This window comes from Sarcophilus harrisii, chromosome 6 (assembly GCF_902635505.1).
Source record: "Sarcophilus harrisii chromosome 6, mSarHar1.11, whole genome shotgun sequence".
Lineage (NCBI taxonomy): Eukaryota > Metazoa > Chordata > Mammalia > Dasyuromorphia > Dasyuridae > Sarcophilus > Sarcophilus harrisii.
In genome coordinates, this window is record NC_045431.1 from 234,359,880 (window position 1) to 234,373,606 (window position 13,727).

General features: G+C 58.5%; 1 protein-coding gene across 1 annotated transcript in view; it reads right to left on the reverse strand.

Moving 5' to 3' along the window:
• DEAF1 (DEAF1 transcription factor) overlaps window positions 1–13,727 on the reverse strand; it is a 33,303-nt gene that overhangs the window by 15,327 nt on the left and 4,249 nt on the right. Inside the window, exons 3-10 of the mRNA XM_031942532.1 lie at window positions 13,251–13,380; window positions 12,418–12,564; window positions 10,153–10,292; window positions 8,656–8,721; window positions 7,904–8,030; window positions 7,507–7,635; window positions 4,359–4,487; window positions 2,171–2,418 (exon numbers count right to left, since the gene is read on the reverse strand). Of these exons, the coding sequence (XP_031798392.1) occupies window positions 2,171–2,418; window positions 4,359–4,487; window positions 7,507–7,635; window positions 7,904–8,030; window positions 8,656–8,721; window positions 10,153–10,292; window positions 12,418–12,564; window positions 13,251–13,380 (1,116 nt within the window). The remainder of the gene's footprint in view (window positions 1–2,170; window positions 2,419–4,358; window positions 4,488–7,506; window positions 7,636–7,903; window positions 8,031–8,655; window positions 8,722–10,152; window positions 10,293–12,417; window positions 12,565–13,250; window positions 13,381–13,727) is intronic.

A 13,727-nucleotide genomic window follows, 5' to 3' on the forward strand; every position in this document is an offset into this window, starting at 1 on the left:
GAGAGAGGAGACACAGAGAAGAAAAGGAAGGAGAAACAGAGTGGGGCGGGAGAAACAAGAGCTAAAAAACATTCTGGGGCTGCTCTACTGCACTTGCCCACTGAGATGCTTCAGTCAGCTCTGATGATTTAATTTTCACAATCCACACTTCTATCCAGATTAAGTCGTAACTAGGGAGTTGAACAGACTGTTCCCACTCCCCACGGCCAAACCTCCTCACCCCCTCCCACTACACCCCCTCCCCCCCACTCTGGGTCGGCAGGTGTGAAAATTTCTGAGCCTCAGCAGATGTCTGAGGACTCAAAGAAGCTTTATCCAACCAAGGGTTTACGCTGCTCTGCGATGTGCGGAGAGGTGAAAGCAAAGGGGGGAATGCTAGGCTTTGGGCCGCTGGCCCGAGCTCAAATCCTGCCTCAGTCTTACTAGGCAAGAGACTGGGCCTTTATGAATTTCGATTTCCTCACCTGTACCGTGGGGAGCATGGGAGCACCAACCTCCCGAGGTCCTCCCCACCAAGCCCCAGAGAAACGGGAGCACTCACTGCTGCTAGGCCGAGCATCCCTGAAGAAATTCTGAAGAAATGCCCACTTGTAGCCCGTCGATGAGCTAGTCCGTAGGACGACGGCCCAGGTCGCGGGGCCCAGTGCCCCATCGCTCGCCAGTCGGGAACTGCCACAACCTCTGGCCTGAGTCTGACCCTGCAACGGCCCCAGCCCCCGGCTCTTGGGCTTCCCAGCACGTGGTCTCGGGCAGGCCGGACGGCCGTTCCCTGGGGGGCGCCCGCAGGTCGGAGGCGAGCTCCCGGCAGACGCGCGCTGGGCCAGAGGGGTCCTTTCTGTGCCCCGGACCGCGGCTGGCCAAATGCCCACCAGCTGAACGCCCCTGACAACCCTAAATGAAGGCCAGACTCCAGAAGCCGGGGCCAGAGCCTGACGGAGCCGTGGGGGCCAGCGGCGGGCGCAGGAGGCAGCGGCGGGAGCGCTCAGCCCAGAGGCAGGGACAGCGGGCAGACAACTGGCACAAGGGCTTCCGCCAGGGCCGGCTGGGGAGGGCGGTAACGACCGAAAGCTCCGAGCCTCAATTCTGGGGCTAGGAGGAGCACCAGCACTCCGGGAGCACTGCAGCATCTGGCACAGAGTAGGTGCAACCAATCAACTTGTTTGTTGAGTACCCACTGTGTGCTAGGCCCAGTACTAGGAGCTGGGGGGACTAAAAGAGGTAAGAGGGGACCAACCTGCCAACCCCCCAGACAAAGCGAGCAATGAGAGGACAGATGGGAGACAACGCACGGGGAAAGACCCCCAGGGCCCCCAGAGAGGTCAGGGAAAGCCAGGGAGGTCAGCAGGTGGGGGGGAGGCGCGAGGCCCCTCAGGGGGCGTATCCCAAGGGCTCCCAGAACTGGGAGGTGGAAGAGGGGAATATGCTAATAAAAGGAGGAAGGAAGAAGGGGCAGGCACTGGGGGCATGGGGTGCTAAGGGTCTGCCCCAGGGTGGGGGTGGGGAGAGGAGGCCTTGTGACCCAGGAGATCAGGGGGTGGGAGAGGGGGAAGAGCCAGTCCTGGGAGCCTGGGAACGGGGGGATCCCCCATAGTGACAAGGAGGGTGGAAAGGAGGGGAGATGAGGTGATGGGGGAGCAGGGGTCGCCAGGGAGATTGGGGCAGAAACCAGACGGACGGTCACCACCTCCAGGGGAGCTAAGGGGGCCCCAAGGGAAGGGGGTGAGAGAGGAGGGTCCAGGGCTCAGAGGCCCCGGTCTAGGGAAGGAGCCGGCCAAGGAGCGGTCGGGGAGAGGGGAGGGACAGCCCACAAGGGACAAGGTGGTGAGTGAGCCACAGGGTCAAAGGTTACAGAGGGTCGGGGCAACGAGGACCCGGAAAAGGCTTCCTGGCCACCTAAAAACCTTGCTGGGCTAGAGTGTGTCCTTCCAATGTGGCCCCCGCCGACAAGGAATAAAAGACAGCAGTTTAACACTCAGCCCAGCCGTAATTCCAGCACTCGGCACCAGAGGCCCCACCTACAAAGCAGGGGGCTGCCCCCTCTCGGGGACCCCTCAGGCCCTCGGCCCCCCCCAGCACTCGGCAGGAGCTGCCCCTCTCGGGGACCCCTCAGACTTCCCCCCCCCAGCACTCGGCAGGGGCTGCCCCTCTCAGGGACCCCTCAGGCCCTTACCTCCTTCCTCTCGGCCTCGGCCTGCCCTCGGGCCTGGGCAGCGGCGGCCTCCCGGTAGGAGCTGGCCTGCTTGGCCTGTTCGAACAGGGTCTTGAGCTGCTGGGCCGTGCTCAGCAGGGAGTTGACCATCTCCTCCAGGCAGAGCCAGCTGCGATGCTCCGTCATCTCCAGCCCGTGGATCACGGCGGGCGAGATGGCCTTGGTGGGGGTCGCGGGCGGCACGGCCAGGGCAGGAAGCGAGGTCAGCACTGAAAATGGGGGAATGGGGGAGATTCGGTCGGAGCCGCCTGAGCTGGAGGCGGGCGTGGGGGAGCCTCAGACACGGGATCGGGGACAGAGCGGGGAGGCTCCCTCTGGCAGACCCTTGGCCGCGTCGCCCTGGGCCTAGCCCGGGCCGCCTAAGAGCCCAAGAGTCCTCATACTTGGGGGAAACCCCAGAACATCCCCCACGGCCACATGGGCGTCTCCCTCTGAGAGACAAGAAGGACGTCACTGGGGGAGCAGAGGAGGGAGCCGGGGCCACCATGGCCGAGGGAACAAAGCTTGTGGGGGCCGTGGAAGTCCCATCCACAAGCCCGGATAATTAACTCCGTGGGGGATAAAGGCAGAGGGGAACCCAAAGTCCCACCGTCAACACCCACGAGGGATCGTCATGGAGGTGGCCGGGAGCTGGGCCGGGCAAGGCCTCAGAGGGCAGGGCTGTGGGCCGGACGAAGCAGGAGACGGACGAGGCTGCCCCGGCCCCGGCCCCGGCCCAAATGGGGACAAGACGACAGTGAGAAGCACAGTGAGTGATGCCTACCCCAGGGCCCGAGTCAGAGGCCTTGGGCAACGGGAGGCAACGCCCACAGCTCCGCCAGACAGCAGGGGGTGCAGGGGGCTGGGGACCCCGGAGCCCTGAGGGCTGGAGTTCAGAACCATCCCGGGTCCGACCAGGAGGGAGGGAGAACTCAGCAGACCCAGGGCACTGCCCACTCCAAAGCGCAGCAGGTCTTCCCCCCACCCCCACCCCCACCCCACCCCCCACACAGGAACTGAAACTGAGAAAGGAACAAGGCTCCAGGAGGGCAGAGAAGAAATGAAACCAGAAACTAGAGGAAGAGGGAGAGGGAAAGAGAGAGAGACAGAGACAGAGACAGAGATGGATAGACAGAGACAGGCAGAGGGAGAGACGGAGAGAGAGAGACAGAAACTGAGAATCGGAAGAACTGGAGTCGAGAAGAGACCGTGTTCAGCCTTTCTTATGTCATGGCCTCCCTGAAACCTCGGACAGACCAGACAGGGAGTTAGTGACTCCATGAGGCGGCAAGAAAGAGTAAAAACCGAAAGGTGGAGAAAACCAGGAGACTCAGACCAAGAAATAACTGGACTGGCCCCAGGTCACAGAGGTCCCTGACGCCCCCAAGGCCAGAAAACTGATTCCTCAAACGCCCAGACGCCGGGTTGCAGGACATGGGGACGACCCAGACATTCGGGCCCACTGGGCAAAGAGGGAGAGAAAGAAGGCGCCTCGGAGGAAGGAGCTCCGGGAAGGGCCCGACACTGCCCTCCCCCACCCAGGAAGAGGCGCCACGGCCCCAAAGAGCAAGACCCGCCGGGAGGGCCCACAGCCCAATATTCTACAAGGCAAAAGACCCAGGTTTCCCGACAGCCAAGGAGACCCGCCTTGGGAGCCCCCCCCCACCCCCCTCCCCAACCTACCAAACCCCCTTGGGGACAACAAACAGTGAGCAGATGGGCAGCGGCCACCTCTGGACCATCCAGGGAGACTGAGGCTCATGTGTGGGTCTGGGTGTGCCCCCGGGCCCCAGCTGGGCCCTCTGCGGATCGGAACCAGCACCTGGGAGGTCTGGGGTGGGGGAGCGGGGCTAGTCCTCCTGGGGCGGCGGCAACTCCGGGAAGGAGGAGGGAAGCCCCCCTTCTCACAGATACTCTACTACACGCCCTGGTGGCCGTCCCTGAGAACCGGTCTGGCCCCGGGGCTGGGAGGTCGCCCAAGCAGCCCCAGCACTGACTGGGACCCCCCCCAGAACCTTCTCGGTGACTAAAAAGTTCCACATCGCTACCCAAAAGTCCCACAATCCACAGGAAAGGGGGACGCCTCCTCAGCTCTCTCTTCCACAGAGAAAATACCCAAACCATTTCCTTCCTGGAAAAGACCCACCCCCAACCAACCCAGGGGACTCACCGATCTTGGGATGAGACGTCGGCAAAGCGGCTTCTGGGAAGGGTGAGATGGGGCAGTTGTCCTGGTAGCTGGGGTAGTGGGGCTCTGGGTGGCCGGCCCTGCACGATGGCTGCACGCTGCTCTCCTGGACTGTCGGGCAAAAGGAGCGGTCAGTCTCCACACCCCAGGCCCCCACCTACAGACCCGGGCTCCTGACCGCAGCTCTCTGAGCTGTGGGGAAGGGCGTGGGGACCAAACCTCACTCGCCAGAACAGCTGCTCTCCCACGGGGCTGTCCTTCCGTCCTGGACAGGCCCAAGAGCGCCCTGACCACCATGGCTGCTCAGTGAGTCCCTGCACATCGGTGGGGGCCAAAATCTGGTCCTCTCCTTCCTGGGGCTTCCTCCTCCCCCTCCTCCCCGGAGGAGCAAGGTTCCCGGTGCCATCTTCCTCCATCCTCTCTCCTTGGGCCATTTGAGCGCACGCTCCCCCTTCTCTTCTGACCCACTGCTTCGGGTCGGGCTGACCCGCTTTTCCAGGGCTGTCCTCACCAGCGGACACAAGGTGCCCGAGAGGCCAGCAGGGCGACCCTCGGGCCCTTCCACCCAAGACCTGCCCAGGGTTTCTCTTGGGCTGACTCTGCCCACGTGTCCTCGGCCTTAAACCTACCGGTGGGTTCGGGCAGTGAGGCCATCCTTAGGTTCAAGCTGCTGAGACCCTTTTCTTCTCTTAATTTCTGAAATTCTGTGACCCTGGCTCAGCCCACCCATGAACAGAGGCTGTCCCTCCGATTACGTGATCTTCCTTTTATCTCTGTGTAAGTGTCATCATTTCAGTTGTTTTAAGTTGGATGAGCCGGGAGGTTGATGCCCCATGATGCGTTTTATAATTGTTTTGAATACAATTTCGCTATTGCTTCCTGGTTTTTGTTAATGTTGCACAGAAATGCTAATTATTGTAGATTTTTCAGTGCTAGCTTATGGAAGCCCCCTTTTGCCATCTGAATCAATTTCTTCATCGATTCTCTGGAGTTGCCTAACAACCATCTCACATCTCCTCCTTTTCCTCTTTCCTGTCATTGCTATAAATAATCATTTCTAGAAGTACAGTGAATAAGGTACGGTGAAGGAGAGGCAGATTAAGGGACAGCTGGGGGCGCAGTGGATAGAGCACCAAGCCTCGAATCGGGAAGGACTGGGTTCAAATCCAGCCTAAGACAACCGCTAGTTGTGTGACACCGAGCAGACATTTAACCTCTGTATTCCTCAGTTTCCTCATTTGCAAAATAAGGATAATAACTGCCCAGCATCATCGTAAATTGTAAAGCACTTGACGTAGTACCTGGCAGAACATAAATGTAACTATAACTTGTAAAGTCCAGACTAGCTCTGAAGGACCTCGGGATCAGCCCAAGTCTTTGGTCAAGAGGCAGGAGGCTGGTCAAAGATGGAGTCCGGAGTCTGGAACCTGGAGTCTCGAGTCTTCTCTGCGTCTGCGGCTGAGACTCCCTTAAATAGCTCAGCACGATTACATCACTACCTCACACTGAGCACCATTACATCACCATACTAAGCATATGCTGACCTAGATTCAAGTACCTCTTTTCAGGGTTCAGGCCCTCTAAATAACTTGTTATTAATTTTATTTATAATAGAAAAATTGCTTAACTTGGAATTAAGGGACCTGAGTAAGAATTTGGGTTCTACCATTTACAACCCACATGACCTCAAGGAAGTCCCTTAACCTTTCAAGTTCTCTGCTTCTTTGTCTATAAAATAAGGAAGAGAAAGTAGATTTCTAAGATCCTTCCAAATCTACACCTGACTCAATTATTCTAATGTTGAGGAAAGACAATATTTGTTTTACTTCTTTACCTACGACAAAGTCTCCACTATTTCTCTATACAAATAACACTCATCTTGGTTTCGGTGAGCTACTTAAAATTAATATTAAATAACAGTCCTTCTTTGCCTAAGGCTTTTTGAATTTTTAATATAAATGGCTGCTACTAGTCATTTATCAAAATTTGTTTCTTCATTTATAAATGGATTCATGTAGTTTCTGTTGCTTACATGAAGAATTATGTTATCTTGTTCTTGAATGTTGGACCATTTTAAATTCTATAAAGTTGAATTTAACACAGTGAATAATCTTGGGGATATAGTCATTTGAATGAGATTTGAATTCAAAGTGTTCCATCAATGTTCGTTAATGAAATCGGAATATAGATCTCTTTCTCTGGTTTATCCCTTCCAGGTTGGGATATCAGTAGTCCTATTTATCTCATAAAAAGGAGTTTAGTAGAGTGCTTTTTTTTCTACTGAGAGTCATTATCAAGATAAGTTATTCTTGAAATGAATTATTAATGAAAGCCAATGATTTTCTCTCATTTTTCATTCCACTCCACTCCACCATCAATGTTCATTAATGATTTGATCTATAGATCTCTTTCTCTGGTTTATCCCTTCCAGGTTGGGATATCAGTAGTCCTATTTATCTCATAAAAAGGAGTTTAGTAGAGTGCTTTTTTTCTACTGAGAGTCATTATAAATATAAATTATTCTTGAAATGAATTATTAATGAAAGCCAATGATTTTCTCTTATTTTTCATTCCACTCCACCTCACTACAACCTGCGACTGCTTCCTGGACACTTCTCTCTTGGCTTCTGTGACACTGGACTTCTCCAGCTCTCCTCCTACCTGATCCGAGTCCCTTTCCTGCATCTGTAATTTTCCAGGCACACAGACCTGCTCCCTTACCTCCATATCTCATCACCTATTTCCAGCAGGCCGGAAAGAACTTCTTCCCCGCCTGGGCCTGTAGGAATTCCAGGGTCTCTTCAAAGTTCTAAAGTGACGTCCTCTTCCCAGTCCCCAACCGAACTGCCTTGGAGGGACTTATTGGGACACAGACTTCAGCCCCCACCTCAAGTATGGCTCAAGCCCCACCCCTCCCCAGTGCTGCTGACTACAGGAGGACAGAAGAGGACTAGAGTGAGTTTTTGTTTCTCCCGGCTATGTGGGGAGAGGCTGGCCCTTCAGCTTGTTATTCTTCTGCATCCCGCCTTCCCCCTCCCCCCCAATTCAGATTTGCACATAGAACCCTCCTAAACAAATGTCCCAACGGACACACACACACGACCTCAAGACAATGCCGTGCTCAGCTTACCGGTGGCTCCAGTGAAGACGTCCCCCTGGGCCGGACTTTCTGAGATGATGGCTGTGGCCTCCACAGTCGATGTCCGGTCAAAGGTCAGAGCGCCAGAGGTAGTGAGCTGTCCAGAAGGAGTCACGGTAACTGGGAAGATCAGAAGCGTCTTTGGTGCTCAGACCCAGGCTTGTCTTAGAGCATCCCACCCTGTTTCCCATCATTAATGGGGATCCCCAAACCATCACACTTTGGTATGATGATGAACAGGGGAAGAGGGGGAATCTCGGCCACAGCACCTGCTGTGGGAAGGAGCCTCCTAGGGATCTCCCACAGTCACAGGGTCAGCTCCCCCTTTGGTGGCTCCTTGGGACCTTGAAAAATGTCTGAGGCCCCACAGAGCCCCCTGAGAACTCACAGGTGGTTGTGGCTGTGGCTGGAAGCAAGGGGATGTTCTTGGAGGAATCCTTCTTCATGGGGGTTGTCGGCATCTCATTCTCCTTCTTCCGCCTTTTGTAAGGTACAAACAGTCTGACCGGGCCGCTCTGGGAAGGAAAAGGGGCCCTCAGACGACTGGTTGGGAGAGGGCAAAGGGGGCCAGGGTGGGCCGCAAGTTTTGTCACCCCCCTTCAGAGAGGTGAGGGCCCCTGTGAAGAGGGTCCAAGGCAGGGCTCTCAATCCAAAGGGGGAAGGGAGAAAGCCCAGAATCTCCAGGGAGGCCTGACCCGGGAGGGACCATGGGTGGTCCACAGGAGGCCTGTTAGGCGGGTGGTTTGAGGGGCCGTCCAGGGCTCGAGCCCTGTGAGCACAGCTGGCTGCCAGGGCACTGCCCCAACATTTCGGCGAGGGCGCAGCTCCACAGCACCCTGGGAAGACCGCCCTCCTCCCCATCATTGGCCTCCCCCGTCACAGCCCACGGTGGCTGCTCCAGGCCCCCAAGGCCATTGCTTGGACTGTGGCTGTCACCGGGTACCCTGCCCTGGGTTCTAGGGGTGCTGGGCCAGCTTCTCTATTGTCCCCCTTTGGGGGCAGAGGGACAAAAGACCACTCTCCCCTCTGGTAAAGGAGATCCTGGCGGGGGGGGTGGCCAGCTAGGCTGAGGAATGGCTTCTGTCCCTGGGGAGGGCACCCCGATAAGCAGGCCGGCCCCGGGCACAGCCGGGGACTCACCAAGGTCATGTCGTCGCAGCAGGCGGCGCACGTGCAGGAGGCGGCGTGGGGGTTGAGGATGCCGTCCTGCAGGGCAACAACGGTGTGAGGGCCCACTCTCCCCCTGCTGGCAGCCCCTCCCCCTGCTCTCTAAAAGTGGCGCCCAAAGGGAAAGCCGTCCAGCCTGCCCTCCAAGAGCTTCCCTTTGGGGAGCCCGGCAGCCGCCCCTGGGCTGGAGGCTGGCAGAGATGGGGCCAGGGGGTTGGGATGAGCCTCCTGTGCAGGGCAGGGGGCTCTGGGGAGACCCTCACTGGGGAAGAGCCTCAAGGAGACCAGGAGAGGAAATTCAGACATCCCCTCAAAGGGATGGTGGGGGGGGGGCAAAGAGAAGGGGGTCCTTCGTTTGGTCCCCATCATCTGAGCAGAGAGAGGCCGGGGGCAGTGGGGGGCTTGCGCAGCCCCTCCCTTGGAAGCCAAACCCATCTCTGCCGAGATTTTTTTTGGTGTTTTTGCTGCTTCTGCCATCACTGGGGTACCCTCTACCCCCTCCTTTCCTGGGCCCCTCATCTTCCTCTTCCCAGCTTCTTCCCTTCATCCATCCCTTTCTCCCTCCTTCCCTTTCTCCCTCTTCTTCTCCTCTCACCTTTCCTTTCTCTTTCCTTCCCCTCCTCTCACCTTCCCTTTCTTCCTTACTTCTTTCCTCTCTCCCTCCCTCCCTTCTTCCCAGCCTTCCTCCCCCTCCATGCTCTCCCAAAGCCCCACTGGCACCTTAAACTCAGTGTGTCCCCCCGAGGTGGGACCAAAGCCCACCCCCTCTTCTGACTTTTCCCCACCCCTCTGACCCCCCTTCTCCCTGCCCACTGCGGAGGGGCTGCAGGACCTTGGCTCGTTGTCTCTCCCTTCTGGGGTTCTAGCTGAGGAAGGCTTCTGCCTGAGGAGACGCCCCCTTTGCCCCCAGAACCGCCTCCTATCCTGACGCCGCCACGTTCTCCCACCTCCTCGCCTTTGCTCTACCTGTTCCCTGTGCCTGGAGTTTCCCCGAAGGAGAAAAGGGGTCACAGGGGTCAGAAACCCCCTCCCCCTCCTCCAACTGGGGAAAGTCTCATCTGGTCTGAGTGGGAGCTGGGTTCTTGGCCCACTGGCCCGGCGGAGGAACGAGGGCCCCAGCCCCCAGCGCCCCTGTGCCCAGTGAATGCTAAAAGCTCCTCTCACAACATCTCTGTTTTACGGATAAGGAAACTGAGGCAGGCAGCGGGGAAATAACCACCAAAGGTTCGAGCCCATGCTCCATCTCGGGGCCTCCTGAAGCTCCGACCCAATGGGAAGCCCCAGGAGCACCCATGGGCAAAAGGCAGTTTGGAATGGAAGAAGGAGGCCCGGACACTCCTTCCAGAGCCTAGGAACGTCGCCGTCCCCGTGACCCCTTCCAGCCCCCGGCCGTCCCCCCGCCCGCGGCCTCTCCCCCAGTCATGCACCCCGACCCCTGGCAGGAGGCAGGGAGGCCCGGTGGCGGGTCACCTGGATGAGGCACTGCAGCGGCCTCCCGGCGTAGCGGATGCTCCTCTTCCAGTCCTTGCTGCTGGCTCTACCCGCCATGGCCTCGAACTCCGTGGGGCTGTACCAGTTCTCGCCCTGCTTGATGCAGCGACCTCGCCCACCTACGGGGGCAAGCTGACCTTCAGCCCCTGCCCAGCTGTGGGAGGGAGGGGGGGACGCTCTGGCCCCGGGGAGGGGGCTGCACGAGGCAACAACAAGTCCACGAGAAAGGTCCCAGACCCCACACAGAATTTTTCCCTCCACCCCGGGGTGAACCTGAGAAAGGCTGGAGCTCCGGGGGAGGGGGAGGACGACAGACACATTCCTACACTGTCGGTGGAGCTATGGGGGGGCAGCCCCCCCACGGACCCCCCCATACAGATACACTCATATGTCGTCGGTGGAGCCGTAGGCGCGGGACAACCCGCCCAGGAGGCAAGTTGGAATGTGACTAAAACACTGCTCTCCCGGGACCCATTTCTGGCTCCAAGGAAGCAGCGGATAAAAGGCTCTGTGGGCACCGACACGTCGCGACGCTCTTTGTGTGATGACTGAGAATCGGAAACGAAACATGCTCATGGACCGGTCCGCGAACGGCGCTGGAACAAGTGACGCAGAAGATGGGTCTGTGCCAACGCCCATAGAGCGAAGCTGGGCGGAGTCGAGGAAACAGCAGCCCCGCCCCCGACACCAAACCCCATGCGGCGCCATCACCTAAAGCCTGGCCCGAGAAGAGTCCCGGACAACAGCCCCGCCCCCATCCCAGACCAGGGCTCGGGAGAGCGGCTCAGGCGCTTTTGAGGCGTCATCTGTTCTGCTGACTTGTCTCTCTCTTTATTTTCTTTTAAAACCCACCACTTGTCCTCAGGGGAGAAGGGAGGAGAAACACGGGGACGAGGACGGCCGCCGTTCACCCTTTTTCCTTAAAGAGCTGCCCAGACACCGGGCTCTGACCTAAGCAGTGACCTGTTAGGGTGAGGGCAGGGCGCAGCGGGATGGCAAAAGGGCCGCCTGGAGCCGGGGGGCTCTGGAGGGGCCTTCCCTCTGGGAGGCCTGGGGCTCTCGGAGGGCAGGGGGCTTCTCAGCTGGCTACAGAGGGCAGCCCCGAGCGGCAGCTCCAACCAAAGTGGGGGGGGGGTGGTTGGGGAGGCGCGCTATCTCATTATCTGCGTGTCTCAGAGCAGGCGCTAGGCCGGGAGGAGCCAAGAGCTGCCCAGCTATCTCCCAACATTTCCTCCTCAACCCCTGCTCACGGCCTGATGTCGTTAGCAAGCATTTATTAAGCCTCGTGCTGAGCTTTTCTAAGGGCAGGAGCCCGGCAAGTTTGGTGGCTGGGGAGGAGTGGGCACCAGACCACCCGCACCAGCCCCGATGGTCCAGGATGCCTCGGGAGCCTGGACGCCCCCAGTGGTCCGCCAACGCCCGGGTCCCTGGAGGAGTCATCCCCAGGAAGCAGCCGAGACCTGGCCCCCATCCCCAGGAAGCGGCCTCTGGAGGGACAGGCCCAGCAATGGCCTCTATGGGCGCTGGAGCCTCAGGGAAACGCCCGAACGCGTGGCCCCGGGACTGCCCCTACAAAGGCAGCGACAACAGGGAGGTGCCCAGCTGCCGGGCAGGGAGCTCGCCACAAAACCCTCTCCCTGTGATGTCTCCCCCACCAGTGCGGGAGCCTCCGGTGCTCAGCCCGAGGCTTGGCATGTGACTCGATCCACAGATCGCAGAAATGCCTACTGTGCGCATGGCACCAGGCTGGGTGCTGAGGGTGCACTGAGTGCCGAAACGCAGCCCCAGGGCGCCCAGCACAGAAGGGACCAGGAGGAAACTGTGGAGGAGCAGCCGAGGAGCACTCTGGGGAGAGGTTGCCAAGGAGGGACCAAAGGGCCCCACTGAGGCTGGAGGAGGTGGGGGGAGCAAGGGGAGAAGAGGGGGCCAGGAGAGGAGGGGGTACAGAGGGGTGAGGGGGCTATAGGGAGGCAGGAGAGGAGGCAGTTTGGAGTGAAAAGAAGCCCAGTATTCCGACTATAGGGAGCTGGGACTGTCCCAATGGGAAGGCCCAACCCTGAGCAGAGTCCAGGTAAAGAGGGCGGAATGGGGGACGCTGGGATGCCAACGCATTCGTGGTCTGGGACCCAAAGGGCCCCAGCGTGAGAACAGACTGGGGGCGCGAAGGTGGGTATACAGCAGGGGGCCTGAGGCAGGGGCCGGGGCAGAGGAGGAGAGGCTGCTGGGAAATGGGGAACCACCCACCTGAGCCGAGGCGGTTCTTGTGCAGAGTCCCGCTGAGGTTCCGGCAGCGCACGGGAAGCTCACTGTCATAGGCAGATGGGTCCCAATTATACTTCGTGGCCCCTTTCTCCTGGCCGGGAGCTAGAGGAGTCGGAGAAGCCTGAGGCCCTTGGGACAGAGAAGCAGCCCACAGTGAGCCGATCCAGGAGCCGTCCTCCCTTTCACTTTGGCCACAGCTGAGGAAGGGCCCGAGACAAGGGTGCCGGACCCAACTCTCTCCGTCTGCCGTGGGGCTCCCGGCGCCAGACCCGCCCGCTGTGCCTCCCACCTCTCCGGCCTGTGATCTTCTCCAGCCTGTGATCCTCTCCGTCCTCACCTCTGTGTGGAGGAAGGCTCAGCCCTTTTCCGGGGCTTTTCTGGCTTTTCAGCCTGACTGCTGACCCTGCCCTGCCCTCAAATCACTTCCAGTAACTTTCTTGCATTCAGCAAAATGTGTGTCAAGAAGCCACTGCTTTCGTTTCTGTTCAGCACAGTGCCCAGTATGCAGTAGGTACTTAATAAATGTTTCGGGGGCAGCCAGGTGGTGCAATGGATAGAGCAGCAGCCCTGAAGTCAGGAGGATCACTTAACAGAGCTCCACAACTCCACTGGCAAAGAACTAAGTGGATAAAATGCGCCTCCAATGGCCACCTGGGCTGCTGCCCCCTACCAGGGGGATGGGAGGCACAGGCACTAACGCATCCTACTGGGGGGTGAGAGGCACGGGCATTATTGTATCCTACTGGGGGATAAGAAGCATGGCCATTACCGTATCCTACCGGGGTATGAGAGGCACAGGCACTAACACATCCTACCTGGGGTGAGAGGCGCAGGCGGTGCCTTCAGGCCGGCAGTCTCCACGATGCTGCCATCCGTGTGGACGACGATCAGTGTGGCCTTCTCTGTACTCAGGCCATCCCCAAGTTGAAGAGCTGCTCTTCCCGACTGCAGGGAGAGACAAAGTCAGGAGTGAGCCCCGAAGTCTCCCTGTGAAACTAAGCTGCTGACCCCCGGGGAGGCCAAAAGTTTCCTCAAGCACAGAAGTGCGATTAGGAGCCACAACAGCATTCGGGGCCACAAACCTTGCTTTTCTGTCTCAGGAGCAGATCCATTTTCTCCCTCCTTTGGTGGACATCCGTTCTACTAAATGAGCTCCACCCTCTCCCATTCATTTTCTACAAAGCTGTCCAAATAGTCTGGACTCTCTAGATTAAGAAGCTTCAGGAGCTCCCCATTACCCCTAGGACAAAAACCACGCGCGTGCTTGGCCCGGAAAGCCGAGGACACACTTA